The following is a 16,213-nucleotide window of genomic DNA, read 5'->3' as shown; positions in this document are numbered from 1 at the left end:
GTAGGCAGTTTTTATTATATGATAGTGGTGAAGATCATGAAGAGAGAATTTTAGTGTTTGGTACACAAGTTGGATTAGATGACCTTGAAAATAATAAGGATTGGCAATTCGATGGTACTTTTAAATGTAGCCCAAATACAGGGTGTTCGGGATAAATTTGACAGTTTCGTAAGGAAAAAGAAAATCTTCTTTGTATCTATTAAATTTAATGAATTGACAAAAAAACATTACAGGCAGAGTTAATTACAATACTATCAACAAGATTTACTCAAAATAACCACCATTAGCATCGATCACAGCTTCAATTCTGCTTCGGAACCTCGAACAAGCTGATGCTACAGTCTCCCTGGGAAGGGCCGCAAAAACTGTTTTAATTTTATCCATTAACTGGGCTTTTGTATTACTGGAAGTGCGATTGGTGTCTTTTTCAACTGCGCCCCATACAAAATAATCCATGGGGTTAAGGTCTGGGGAGTTTGGAGGCCAAACATTTGGACTGGTGAAGTCGTAGAAATTTTCAGACAACCATTTTTGACTTTTCCCAGAGGTGTGGCAAGGGGCCGAATCCTGCTGCCATACATACGGCCTACCATTGGCTACCCTTGTTATCCAGGGCTTGACTACAGTTAGCAACTCCACGAACAAAGCCCGAATTCCAATGCCAGGGTTCTTCAACACCTGTTCCTGCAGATTTGCGAGGAATTCTGCTGTACGAACGCAATCAGATCGTCTGCTAGGGATCTTTCTTCTTGCTACATCCTCGTAGTCACCATTGCAAGTCTCTAGTTCATGCCTGATTGTTTTTACTGTATTCAGGGAGCATTGGGCAGCAGTCGTAATATCCTTATTTTGATGGCGGGCACGAATCATCATGATACAAGTTATTCTCTTCCATGATTCAGGTGGGTTCCAGCTATCCATCCTTTCTGACATCTTGTATATGAATGAAGAAGGGTCCAAACTTTTAAATGAAGAGAAGTGTGTGTTAATACATGTAACTTACGGAAAAATATAATTAATTATAAATATGTCAAATTTATCCCGAACACCCTGTATGTATATATATATATATATATATATAGCAGGAAGAGGGTTGGTTAGAGGACAGAACCTTGTGGAACCCTGGCATTAGTTGAATGGTGAGAAGATAAGGAATGATCCACCACCCCACATAGTGTGTGTCCAGACAGAAAGCTGGCAATCCAACTACAGAAGTCTTGAGACAGATCAAACAGTGGCAGGTTGCTTAATAAGCTGTTGTATCTCCAGTCAAAACGCCTTGGAGATATCAACTGCAACCACTTGAGATTTGCCAAACTTCTCCATGATTTTTTGTCCAGAAATGGGTGATGTGAGCAGATCTCCTGTTGATCGGTATGATATATATATATATATATATATATATATATATATCATTTAGATATATATATATATATATCTAAATGAATATATATCTAAACCTTTAGATATATATATATATATATATATATAGCAGGAAGAGGGTTGGTTAGAGGACAGAACCTTGTGGAACCCTGGCATTAGTTGAATGGTGAGAAGATAAGGAATGATCCACCACCCCACATAGTGTGTGTCCAGACAGAAAGCTGGCAATCCAACTACAGAAGTCTTGAGACAGATCAAACAGTGGCAGGTTGCTTAATAAGCTGTTGTATCTCCAGTCAAAACGCCTTGGAGATATCAACTGCAACCACTTGAGATTTGCCAAACTTCTCCATGATTTTTTGTCCAGAAATGGGTGATGTGAGCAGATCTCCTGTTGATCGGTAGTGACAGAATCCATACTGGTGATCATTTTATATTTTTATGATATTTTCCATTACTTTAGATAGGACCGAGGTAAGCGAGATGGGGTGGTAGTTGGATGGCAGTGACTTGTCGCCCTTCTTGGGAATGGTTTGAATGGGCCAGTTTCCAGGCTGTAGGATAGATACAAGTGGAGGAAGACATTATATACAGGCAACATAGGACAGGAGTCAGTTCTGGTGCACAAACCTTCAGGACAATTGGAGGAATACCATCAGTGGCAGGAGACTTTTTTGTGTCTGATTTGGACAATATTTTACTCATCTCTTTCTAGCAAAAGCATATAATGGGCATTGTATGTTGGACATTTACCATTGTCAATTATGCATGCATTTCATTATGATTGTTTTTTTGTTTGCATTTATTTTGAACTTGGATATAAGCTCTAAAGGAGGATGGAGTTTTTGATTTGAGCCAGTTATGGTATGTTTGGTTTTTCATTTGAACAGCCTTGTTGCATCTTTTGGAAAACCAGGGTTTAGTTAGGGAATGGTAGGTATGATGACTGGCATGGAAACATACGTTCCCTGGGGAACATATGTTTCCATGCCAGTGAAGATTACTTTGGTTATAAGTTTGGATTGGAAGGCCAGAAGCAATAGTCCAACCATGGGAATGAGGCATAGAAGTTGCAGAGGCTATCCAACTTGGCACTGTTATAATGCCAAACTACTCTTGTATGGGAGTGGATGTATAAGCGTTGTTGCATGGGGGAAAAGATGAGCACTAGATTGTGGTCAGAATTTGGAAAGGTCATTAGTGATGGCAAATGTTTCAGCATCTGCCTGCAAGATCTGTACAGCTGGAGGAGGAAAGCCAGTTGGTGTTGTGGAGACATTAAAACCTCCTAGGAGGATGATTTTGCTGTTTGGGAAAGTGGGATTGGAGAAAATCAATTTTTAAAGAGAGGAAATTAAAGAGCTCAGCGTGACTGGTTGGTTGCATTATGGGAGCAATAGAGACAGCATATGAATTTGACTGAGTTGGGAAGGAATATTTTCAACAAAAGAAGGTCAAAGTTGGGCAGTTGTTACCAAACCTTAATATCAGGTTTGTCCACCTCCTGCACCCTTTCAGGGAGGCTTTCCACTAATGTGCGGCAGATATCAGGCAAAGTTTATTCCTCCATCAAAGCAGCACTGAGTTCAGCAACAGATCAAGGATGTGCTGTTCTGGACCTCAATCATCACTCCAATTCATCCCACAGGTTTTTGATGGGGTTGAGGTCAGGACTCTGCACTGGGCAGTTTTTTAACACCCATCTCTTCATAGCATTCCATAACAGCTGCAGCTTTGTGGCATGAGACATTTGGGCCATTTGCGATGTTTTCTTTTATGACTTTATCATATTGTTTTGTAGACTCAATGCACTTTAATGATGCTGGTTTAATATGCAGCTGTAGCACGGTGACAATGATCTGTACATTTCCATCCTATGACAATTGTACTTCAACCACCATAGCTTGCTAATTTGTATGCTATGGTGGGTGAAATACTTGGAGGTGCTGGTATATTTATGTAGTAAATGTATTTAGACTATTTCTTCCCTTTTGTATGACCATATACAGTAGATGGGGCAAAATTATATACTGATAGGTCTAAGTAATGTGCTGTGTTGTTATTCATATTCATAATTTATTTATGTCACTCACTTCCTGGAGGTCTCTCTTAATAATATTACACAATACACAATGTGTGATAGCAATGCTATCTATTTAATTCGTCAATAAGTTTATGGACACTTAAGTTAGGTGGCCTGTACGCAGTATACAATATTATGGAGTTTCACTGCTTTAGTATTGTTTACTTCAATACATAAGTTTTCTGCATGTTCTAATTTGCATTTTATTTTTTACTTCTAATTTTTTCTTGCTGAATATTATTATTTCAACGCCTCATTTAGTTTGCTACATTGTTTTTGTTGAAAGTTTAGTATTTGATAACTGGTTGCTTTTTAGTTTGTTGGGGATACCTCTTAATACTAAAATAGCTATATCATAAATCAGATAAGCTCAGATGATAAGCCAATATTTTTGAATGCTCCTGCTGCTGACATGAAGACAGCCTTACAGTGAATCAGTCTGCTGTTTCAATGTGGTTATAATTTCCAAATATGACAGCTATCATATGCTGGAGTTAAGTGTACTTAATGAACTGTGCTCATTTGTATTGGTATGTTGTTTTCATCTTTATAATGCAATTAATTCTCCTTTTAATTAACACGTTCGCTGCCACACTACTTCGGCATAGTCTGTTCCCGTACGCCGAGCAATTTCACTTCCTCAAGGTTAGTACGGTAATCTCGTTGCCTGCGGTAAGCCTCTTACGAGTATACTCGTAGTTGGCTTGTGCAGAGTATATACCATCTATGAGAATACACAGTTTTGATGCTAGCTCTAGAAGCCAAGCATTTTTTCACTTCTTCAAGGTCAGTACAGTAATCTCGTTGCTGGTGGTAAGCGTCATATGAGTATACTCGTAGCTGGCTTGTGTAGCTGGTTTACCAACTACGAGTATACTCATAGTTGGCAGCGAACGTGTTAATATGGGAATGTATTCAAATTTTCCAAGGATTTGTTATTTGAACTGCCTTTGCATCTTTTGTGTTTTTAAGGAATAGCTCAATCAGTTTTGAAGATGATCTTTGGTTGGAAAGAGCATTTTCTGCAATTTCCAACTCTTTTCTGCAGTTGCAGACGTAATACTAAAATATCTACATCGTTTGTGTAGTCTATTAGGTAAGCCAGTAATTCTGAATGCTCCTGATGTTGTTGGTTTTAATGAAAGTGCCCATTTTATAGAAAATTCGCAAGACACCACATTTTTAAATTTTAGCTTAATGTTTAGTTGAGCTGTCTCTGTCTATGTGATAAAAAAAACATTTCCATATATGAGATTTTTTATGGTGTTGTTGGTTTCAAGGTCATACTGCCATTTTTAAGGCTTGTAATTCCTGGCACCATTTCAGCTATTTATTTAAATATAATGTTTGCCCATTATTATTTTGACATGATTTTTAATTTAGCTGATGGTATGCATGACCTCCCACAATGAGTTTCTTGTAGTTCATAGAGTTCTTGTCTGTTGATATATAATAATAAATAACTTATATAATTAATAAATAAATAATTAATAGCAATGAATTAACACGTCTGCTTCTATATGACTGTATTTCTGACTCTGAAAACTGTGATTATTTCAATTGAGATATTAATATTGAATATCGTGTTTTTTTTTTTATACAATGGGGTTTAAGAATTTTGAAGTCTTTTTTTCTCCTATAAAATGAATTTAAATATAAATATATATATATATATATATATAAAAATTAAAAAAAAAAAACTAATGCTCAACATTGAAAACAACTTTGTGTGAGTTTTAAGGAAAAAAAATAAAAATAAAAATAAATAAATAAAGTGGTGGAAACGCTCCATAAGTTTAATTTTTGATGTGTTTAATTAAATAAAGTTTGGTTGCTGTCGTAAGTTTATATTTATGTTTTTACCATATGTTGTAGTGGCATGTATAAATTACTCAACATACATTATTATAACATTTTAATACATCCTATACATTGTAAGTTCATTATTAATATATGTTTTAAAATACATTTGATTTAACAGACTTTCAGCGATAGTGGACATCTCTTCCCCCAATTAGTCTATTAAATCGAGAACTTACTGTAATTAGTTATAATGACCTGAAGTAATCAGAAAAAGTTCAATGTTTGGTCTCTAAAGCAGGGTTTGAGGACTATGCAAAAAAATAAATAAAATAATGAAAAATTCCTTACCTCACAGTACTGATGTACTATAGGTTTTTAACCTTTTGTAGGATGTTAGAATTCAGTCAGAGGCAGAAAACACCCCTATGACTAAAACCTCAAACCTCACAAATTTAGTGAACAGGGAATCATAACTTCTGATGAGATATGATCCAACAGATAAATTTTAAGGTATATGAGCCCTCTATAACTTTAGAAAAGTGTGTGTGTGTGTGTGTGCGTGTGTGTGAGAGAGAGAGAGAGAGAGAGAGACAGGAAATAAGGAAAGAACAGAAAAGTGAGAGAAAGAGTGCAGAGTAAGGAACTGAGACAGACTTAAAGTCTCAGAGTACTCTCAGATTTGTCAAATTACTATGAAGTGCAATAAGCATTTAAACATTTCTGCAGTAAAAAATTAAACTAAATCTGCTGACCTTACCAACCAACGAATGTTAGAGGAACGTAATTTCTTTAAAATTAAGCTTTCTTCTAAGCATCAAATTTAGATAGAATACTTCATCTCTGATGCATCTTTAGCAAATTTGGCTTACAATATTAGAGGCTGGAGACAAAAGAACAGCTAAGAACCCCCCCCCCCCCCCATCCCAACTGGAAGAAGCAAATTTATAATTCCAGATGAGTATAAATTTTTAGAAAAGGTAGGCAGTTTTTATTATATGATAGTGGTGAAGATCATGAAGAGAGAATTTTAGTGTTTGGTACACAAGTTGGATTAGATGACCTTGAAAATAATAAGGATTGGCAATTCGATGGTACTTTTAAATGTAGCCCAAATACAGGGTGTTCGGGATAAATTTGACAGTTTCGTAAGGAAAAAGAAAATCTTCTTTGTATCTATTAAATTTAATGAATTGACAAAAAAACATTACAGGCAGAGTTAATTACAATACTATCAACAAGATTTACTCAAAATAACCAAATAACCACCATTAGCATCGATCACAGCTTCAATTCTGCTTCGGAACCTCGAACAAGCTGATGCTACAGTCTCCCTGGGAAGGGCCGCAAAAACTGTTTTAATTTTATCCATTAACTGGGCTTTTGTATTACTGGAAGTGCGATTGGTGTCTTTTTCAACTGCGCCCCATACAAAATAATCCATGGGGTTAAGGTCTGGGGAGTTTGGAGGCCAAACATTTGGACTGGTGAAGTCGTAGAAATTTTCAGACAACCATTTTTGACTTTTCCCAGAGGTGTGGCAAGGGGCCGAATCCTGCTGCCATACATACGGCCTACCATTGGCTACCCTTGTTATCCAGGGCTTGACTACAGTTAGCAACTCCACGAACAAAGCCCGAATTCCAATGCCAGGGTTCTTCAACACCTGTTCCTGCAGATTTGCGAGGAATTCTGCTGTACGAACGCAATCAGATCGTCTGCTAGGGATCTTTCTTCTTGCTACATCCTCGTAATCACCATTGCAAGTCTCTAGTTCATGCCTGATTGTTTTTACTGTATTCAGGGAGCATTGGGCAGCAGTCGTAATATCCTTATTTTGATGGCGGGCACGAATCATCATGATACAAGTTATTCTCTTCCATGATTCAGGTGGGTTCCAGCTATCCATCCTTTCTGACATCTTGTATATGAATGAAGAAGGGTCCAAACTTTTAAATGAAGAGAAGTGTGTGTTAATACATGTAACTTACGGAAAAATATAATTAATTATAAATATGTCAAATTTATCCCGAACACCCTGTATATATTATCAGTTATTCCCACTACATGTAGTAATAGGAAGTATTAGCATCCCACATCTTTTTGCTTTGCTTCTTGGCAAATCAGAATTAACTTACAGTAGATTACTTAGTGACTTAAAGGACTTACATTCATCATCAGTGCCTTAAAAGGCTTACATTCATCATTAGATCCTGAAACATTAATGGTTGACTTCGAGAAAACAACTATCAACACTTTTTCAAACATATTTACATCAACAACTATAACAGGTTGTTTATTTCATATGGCACAAAATACTAATCGCAAAATTGTTGACATTGGTTTAAAGTTACGCTATCAAACATGCTGAATTCAACATAAAAATTAAATGCTTCAACAGCATTAACATTTCTTCCAGTGAGCGATGTTATTGATAGATTTGTTGAATTGAACTGAGGATGATGATCTGCCTCAAAAATTTGTATATGACTTTGAAATTCACTATATAGGAGGATAATGAGGTTGCGGCTTGCAAAGACAAAGAATGGAGCTGACATCCCTACAGAATTGTGAAACGTTGGTGAAAGAACTTATAATAATATGCCGAGAACGAACAACAGTATAGAAGGGTTCTGCAATACAATACAAAGCTCCATTGCCAACATGCATTCAAGTATCTGGAAACTCATAGCTAACTTGATGAGAGAAAAGAGTTTAGCAAAGAAGAAAAAGCATGATGCAGATCAAGGAAACATAGCAGAAATGAAGAAAAAGTATAACGATGTTACTACAAGATTTCAGCAACAAGTGCTTCAATACAATCTGCAGCAAAAAGTTTATTATTTACGCAACATCTCTTTTAATTTGCACAATTTTTAAATGACTTCATTATGTTATTTATCACTGACATTCACCTTAATAAAGATTTGCCTTTTTAATGATTTTATAATACTTTTTATCATTCACTGATTATTTTAAAAAATTACAGCAAATTTTCCTAGAACCGTTTCAGTTATATAACTATACTAGCATCTGCAGAATATGCACCTGGGAGGACCCCCACACAAATAAATAAATCTGCAGAATAATAAGAATTTGTGCAGTTATTTTCTTTTCTGTTATTAAATTGTTAATGTTATTAATTACCGAGTCTTTTCCTGAAATATACAGTGACACCTCAAGGCCTATAGTTCAGAAAGAGAGAACTCTTTCATTACAATCACAGACAAATTTGTATTTTCTACAAACTCAGCTCACTACTGTGAGATATATGGCCCATAAAAAATAGGGGTTGCAACAGGGTTTCATTAGTACAATAGAACTCAAAATAGGAGAGGCAATTCCACTACACTATACAATCCATTATACTACACAATGCATTTATGTGAAAAAAAATACAAAAGTACAATAGCCAGAACAATAAAGAATGAATGTTAGCATGACCATAAACAGAAAGAAAAAGTACAATCGACTCACACTGTAGCAAATGTTATTGTAAAATACTCAATATAAGGAGCAAAAAAATCCTTATCAAAAGGATTTTTTGCCTCACAGGGATAATCTGAAGAAAATTCACAGCAAACATTTCTTGTGGTTCCTATGACTCTGGTATAGTAAGAACTGATCATACTTACAATGCAATAGGCTATATCAGTACTCAGCTGTTAGCTTTTTCTAAAACATGCTCAAGTAATGTACAATTTAAAATGATGCATATATATTTTTTTAATATCTATAAGATAGAATATAAAAATGTGTTCTCACCAGTGCATGATTTTCATCCAACAACTTTAAAATTTGTGCTCTGTACCATCGGAAATCTATCTTACACAAGGTAACACAAACACTTCCTTCCTTCCATTCTAGTAAACTGAATTTGGTCTGTCCATAAACTTGCTGGAGTTCTGTCATTAATCTATGAAATATTGTGTTGCTTATAAAGCTCAGTAACTTAAAAAATTAACATGAAATTAGTTGACATTAATTTATAAAATAAACAGAAAGAAAATGAGATTAAAATTGATTAAAATAGTTCTCTAAAAAGGTATTTCAATCACTTAAACATGAAAAGTGGGGGGGGGGGGGGTTCTACTACAGCTTTTACCAGCTGATATATCCCTGATAAACAAGCATATATTATGAAGAATGGCACTCTTTGAAACAAACAGGAACCTTTGCTTCAAAGAGTGCCATTCAAATTTTACTGTTTGGAGTAAAATGATAAATTGCACTTTTTTTTTTTTTTTTTTTTTTTTTTAAAAGTGTATACTACAAACAGAAATTTTGTGGAATTTTTAAAAACTTCAATTCAATTCAAATTCAATTTGAATTTTCTTAAAACTACAAAAGACAGAAGTAAGTGAAGTGTTTATTAATTTAAGCCCTATAAAATAGAAAAAAAAAATCACATCATAATATTGTGAATATTTAGTTTAATGGGAATACCAGTTCTAAAAATTTTGTTTTCAGATTTTGTTATCAGTTGAGCAAAGAGTTTTATGCAACTTTGAAAAAAAACATCAGCTTCCTGGGAAATAGATGAACAACTTGTGTGTGCAGTGGTGTAGCTAGAGCTTTTGCTGCCCGGGTTGGTCCCTAAGTTTGCTGACCCTCTCAACACACACCAAAAATATTACAAAATGTCAAAATGACATATAGGGAAATAAATTAAAACACTATATTTATTTTTAAAGTAAAGCTTTAATTTCAACATTCTAAAATGCTACTTTTCTTGCTTTTCTGTTAGCAAAATTGCCGATGACATTGGCGAAGTCCATTTCATAGTAATGTAGGTAATTCTTAATCAATTTTATTTAGAAAAACTCCTCTCACAACTAGCAACACTTACAGCAATTGTGAGGAAAATTCACAGTAGTATTACAATATTTGGAAATGAGTTCTCGAGACTGTATTTTAGAATTAAATGCAAAAGTTCAAAAAGGTTCAAAGTGCTACCTAGGGTGGATTGTCCCCTCCCCCAGCTATGCCTCTGTGTGTGTGTGTGTGTGTGTGTGTGTGTGTGTGTGTGTGTGTGTGTGTGTGTGTGTGTGTGTGTGTGGATGCAGTTCTTTGTAAAACAACAGGAACGTACTCATTCTTTAAATTAAAAGGATACAGAAAGGATATGATATAATGTTTCCAGAATAAGAAGAGCAGATTAAGTATAAATCATACAGTTTATTAAGCATAAATGCATTAAACAAGTGTTTTTTCATAAAAATTTTATACAGAGAATACAAAAGAAAAGATTTATGTAGCAAATATCACAACACTAGACATAGTAAAAATGTAAATTTCATTAAATAATTAAGTTTATTTATTTATTTTTTTATGATAACCCCACATGTGAAAGATCATAGGACCTATAACAAACACTACAGTGTCAAGTGTGGGTAAGTGTGATTAAGAAGAATATAACAAAAATTGGGTAAATAAAGTTGACTAAAAAGAAGGATGGTATTTGGTATGGAGACTATCATATAACATGCCACTGATGAGAGGGTTATAACATCAAGTTTTCCAAGAGTAGAAATTAAAAATTAGTACACACAATTGAAAAACAGAAAATCAAAGCAAAAGAGATCATAATTCTAGTAGATATGAATAACTTAACTAGCAGTAACTTCAGTAAGAGAGAGAATATGAAAACGTTGGAAGAAGTGAGAGTGAAGAGTGAGAAAGTGAAAATTGTGCCTATATTACCTGCGTAGCTATGTAGAAGGCATGGATGTGTCTAGTATCAGAAGTCTTGAAAAATTATTATTGTATATTATCACGTATAATGCGAAAAATTTATGGTAAAAATACTACTTAAAGCTAGGGGGTTCGCATTATATGCGGATCTTAAAAAATATAACATCTTATTAGACTTGCACACACAATGTATACTATCTAATGCCTATGCAACCAAAACTACTTGACCTACTCGCATTCGGCGACCGAGCACGCATCGTATCTGCGCATAAAGCCAGTAATGTAAGTAGTGCAAATATCCCACCCACCTTGGCAGGATATTAGCACAGTTAGGTATATCAGCTTAACCACAGTTCAGTTTAAATATTATTCGTTAAACAAACCTAGCCTGAAAATGAGCCAACAGAAACAGCAGGATTTAAATTGAATATCGTGTAGTTTGCAGAACATAATAACAGTGTTGCTATGAGAGAATTTGGTTTAGCAGAGAGTAATATTAGACTTTAGCATAAGCAAAAAGACAGTCTTGAAAAAATCCCCAAAATGAAACAGGCCTGTCGTGGAGATGTAGCATCCTTTCCAGAACTCGAAGAAGAGCTAAATGAATGGATTTTGATGCAACGGCAAGATGGCATTATAGTAACAAGAAATGCAATTCGTTTTCGAGCTTTACAACTCAAGAATGGTAAATTCAAGGACACACCATTTATTTCATCTTTCCTTGCTTCGCCTGGGTGCTGCAATAGATTTATGGAACGCAAAGCATTAACATTACGACACTGAACAAAAATTGCGCAGAAGTTACCAAAGCAGCTTGAAGAAAAAGTGGAGTCCTTCCATAAATTTATCATAAAATTACGGAAGTATCACGGATATGAACTTTCCCAAATTGGCAATATGGATGAGACGCCCATGTACTTTGATATGCCTGGGAATCGAACAGTAAACTCAGTTGGTGAAAAGGGTGTCCTCATAAAACAACAGGACATGAAAAAACGCATTTTACCGTTGTTCTAGCATGCATGACAGACGGAACTAAATTAAAGACGACAGTGATGCTTAAAAGGAAGAAAATTCTGAAGTATATGAAATTTCCACATTTCCACCAGGTGTCATCGTTCGTGCCAATCAGAAAGGTTGGATGGATGAATATAATAAATTTAGTTTAATCCTTTTTCAATAAACTTTCAACAGGATGGATGAAGAAGGTGTACAATTGTGGTTGGATCAAGTATGGAACATACGTCCAGGTAGCTTGTTACATCAACAAAGCATGCTAGTCTGGGATATGTTCTGGGCGCATTTAACAGAGGCAAGCAAAGAGAAAGCACATGAATTACTTACAGACCTAGCAGTCATACCGGGTGGTCTAACTTCCGTTTTGCAGCCACTGGTTGTCAGCTTGAATAAGCCGTTTAAAGATCACTTATGTGAAAAATGAAGAGAATGGGTGTCATCTGGTTTGGTGAAGACGACAAAGGGTGAGAATTTTCAGAAGTCTGAGATCACCCTAGTCACCAGCTGGGTTAAAGAAGCATGGGATTCGATGCCATCTGAAATGATTCAACGCTCATTTCTTAAATGTGGAATAAGTAATTCAATGGATGGATCCGAAGATGATGTCATATAAGAAAGCGAGGATGACGCACAACAAAATGGAGAGCATGATGACGATGAAAACAACTGCTACACTGATGACGCAATGCCAACAGATGAATTTATAAATGAAATGTTTGATGACTCAAAAGATGAGGAAGAATTTAAAGGATTTTGACATTTTGTTTTAAAATAAATATTTCTTTCGTTAATTCATATTGTATTTTGACATTTTGTTTTAAAATAAATATTTCTTTCATTAATTCGTATTGTATTATTTATAATGTTATGGAACAAGATTAAGAGATCACATTATACGTGGACATGGCATTTTAGGACTAGTTTTCAAACGAAATTTCTAGTTCGCATTATACGTGAAAATATACAGTAACTGGTATTTAGGGAAACTGAATTATGATGGAAAAAATAGTGAGAATCTGTGTGTAAGAGCGACAATGTTGTGTAACTGTGTTAATGATGGGAATGTGTATTATCGTGAAAATTATTATGAGGAGAGGATGATTTTGTATTTATCTGGTTCAGACCTATCAAGCATGTGCAAGATATCTGCATAAGTAAGGTACTAGATAAGAACAGAGATCTGCAGATTGTCCAACTGTGTCATGCAGATAACAGACAAGAGTATACAACAAAGCATGCAGGTAACTTATTATGTCTGTGCACAAATGCTAGGAGTATCAGAAACAAAGGGGGTTGGGTGTTGTCACATACCTAGTGGATCGGTTGCTAGTAACGAAGAAATGCATTAACAAATAAAGATGATGGGTGAGAAACAAGTAATCATAATGGGGACTTTAATTATCTGAACATTACAGGTAGCTATGAAATCTCATGAGAAGAATGAAACTGAATTTATTGAGCTGTTCATGACAATTTCCTCAAGCAGCATGTCACAGAGGAACTCAAGATAAAAGAGCATTAGATCTGATAATTAGCACTGGAGGAGATTTTGGTTAAAGATATAGCCATTCTGCCTCTGGTTGGTAACAAGGATCATGTAGTACTCACTCGGGAATGAGTAAGTTTATTAGTAAGTTCTGCATATAACCTTTTCTGAATGTTCCATTCAGAAAAGTTACATGCAGAACTACAAAGCAGGAAATTATGACCACCTGAGGAGCAGTGGGTTCTATGCAATGATATCAGTTGTTGGATAGAAAGGATATCGACATTTTAAAAAATACTTAAATAATGCAATATCAGAACGTGTCACAGAAATAGAGTTCGAAGAATAAATAGGGTAAGACTGAAAGGGATGTGTAATCTAATAAAGCAAGAGATTCATAAGAAAAGGATGACAAGGAAGGAATACTAACTGCATAAGGACAATGTCATTTATGAAAATTATAAACATCAGGCCAAAAGAGTCAACTATTGTAAGGAAAGCTAAGTCTGAAAAGAAACTGGCTTTGCAATAATGCAAAATAATTCTGTGTTCTGATGCAAGTAAAATTAAGAATGAATATGAAAAAATAACTACTGAATGCAGGTGACAGGTGCAGATGGGATTGTTCAACTAATGAGTTACCCTTTTGCTAAAAGCTATCGATCTAGTTTATACAACATCAAGCTGACTGCTGACTCACTGGATGAAGAAAGTTAGGTGTATGAGGAGCAGGTACTAGAGCTGTTACACAAACTGAATAAGAATTCTGGACTGATGGGATATCATCATGGATGATAAAAGAGTGTTCAGGTGAAGTGGTTATTTCTTTCATGAGACTATATAATTATAGTCCAAGAACAGGGAGGATTCCACAGGAGTTAAAAGAATGTATGGTAATTCCATTGCACAAGGGTGGTGCAATTCCGATGTATCCGCCTATCAACTTATCAGTATATCTGGAGTGGTGGTGAAGACCTTGGAAAAATTAGTTAGGGCTTGCATACAGAAATGTATTGACAGAGAAACTATACTTTGCAACAAATAAAATGAGTTTACTAAGGGAGGGTCATGTTTGAACAACTTGCTCACATTTTATAATAATGTCACCATTGAGTTAGACAAGAGAGATGGATACACCATGATACTTTTGGATTTTGCCAAGGTTTTGGACAGAATACAACATGAAAAATCGTTACATAAATTGGAGAATATAGGATTAGATTATAAATTATTGACATGGATAAGAGGAGAACTGACTCATAGATATGAAAAAGCAGTATATTGGGGATGTGAGTCTGCAACATTAAGGTAACTAGTGGTGTGCCACAAGTATCAGTCTTGGTCCATTGTTATTCAAATCTGTGCATTAATGATGTTGGGGAGGATATGGCATGCAGCATACAGCTATTTTCTGATGATGATGCAAAGATAGCTAGGGTAATCAAGTGTGTGCTGCTGAAATGATTTGAATAGGCTTGAATTGTGGGCATGTGAAAATAGCTGTCGGTTCAATATTAGTAAATGTAAAATTTGATATGATAAGATATCCAATGTCATGTTATATTGGTGGGATTATGCTAGAGGAAACTGATCAGGCTAGGCACTTGGAGTTTTAGAAGTTCAAAAGTCATATAGCAAAAATTACAAATGCAACTCAAAGAATAATGTCAATGCCAAAACAAACCTTGACATGCAAAGATAAGGAAGTTATTTTGTCTCCGTATGAGGCCTCACTTGGACTATTGCATGCAGGTCTGGTCTCCTTGTTTCTGTGGTGAATCTGATACAGTAAAGAGAGAGAGTGTGTGTGCGCACGCACGCACGCAAAGGAGAGTATTAAAAATTATATCAATAGTGTGGAATACTGATTATGAAGACAGATTGAGAATTTGTAGAGTGCAGACACTAGCAAACAGGAGAAAGAGCAGTGATATGATTGAGACTTACAAACTTCTGAAAGAGTCATACAAGATTTCAGTAAATGGAATTTTTCATTTTATGAAGAGTAGAGAAAAGACGTGAGGTCATCCTTGTAAGTTGAGAAGGAATGCCATCAGAGAGTGAGGACTAGATTTTTCTCTTATAGTGGTGTGTGTCATATTTTACATGAAATTGGAATGGATTAGCATTGGATGTAGTGAGTGCCAGTAGTGTGAACAAATTCAAGAACAGGTATGACAGCTGGTGCAGATAGTATGGCCTCTCTCAATGAGTCCCTGAAGGTTTCTCTTAATAATATTTGCCATTCTCAAATGGCTCGTTAATGTTGACTAATATTTAGACCATTAAACAATTAAAATATATAAACCACATGTGGTAATAATCTCCTTAATTATTGTTTTCTAATATATCCTCTATACAAACATACAGACATGATAGACTTGTGAAAAGAATAACTGAAGGCAAAATAGAGGGGAAAAGAAGAAGAGGCAGACCAAGGAAAAGCTTTCTTGACCAAGTCAAAGACAGCACGGGTTTGAGGAGTTACCAGGAGGTTAAGAAGAAAGCCAATGACAGAGTGGAATGGAGGAAATTGCTGCTGAGCTACCAGTCCCAAGACTGATGCAACTGATGATGACAAACATATCTGCACCCCCCCCCCCCAATGCAGATTTGGTTAGAATCGAAGAACTCGTCATGATATGTTACCTCCACTGAAATGCAAAGTGTGGAGTGAGGTGTATTATCTCAATCTGTCAGAAGGTGAAAGTGGCATCAGGAGTTCATGCCCTGGGGTGAACATAAAGTGT

The 16,213-nt window shown here is 35.5% G+C and overlaps 1 protein-coding gene across 2 annotated transcripts in view; it reads right to left on the bottom strand.

Annotated features, from left to right (window-relative positions):
- The window catches only part of qin (tudor domain-containing protein qin), a 544,378-nt gene that overhangs the window by 124,706 nt on the left and 403,459 nt on the right, over positions 1–16,213 (bottom strand). For both annotated transcript variants that reach the window (XM_090401282.1, XM_090401283.1), the window contains one exon: positions 9,032–9,182. In XM_090401282.1, coding sequence (XP_090257408.1) covers positions 9,032–9,182 — 151 coding nt within the window. The remainder of the gene's footprint in view (positions 1–9,031; positions 9,183–16,213) is intronic.

The sequence above is a fragment of the Typopeltis vanoorti genome, chromosome 12, assembly GCF_054136105.1.
Source record: "Typopeltis vanoorti isolate ZY-2024b chromosome 12, IOZ_Tvanoo_1.0, whole genome shotgun sequence".
NCBI lineage: Eukaryota > Metazoa > Arthropoda > Arachnida > Uropygi > Thelyphonidae > Typopeltis > Typopeltis vanoorti.
Note: the sequence above shows the minus strand (reverse complement) of the source record. Positions and strands in the feature narration are given on the sequence as shown.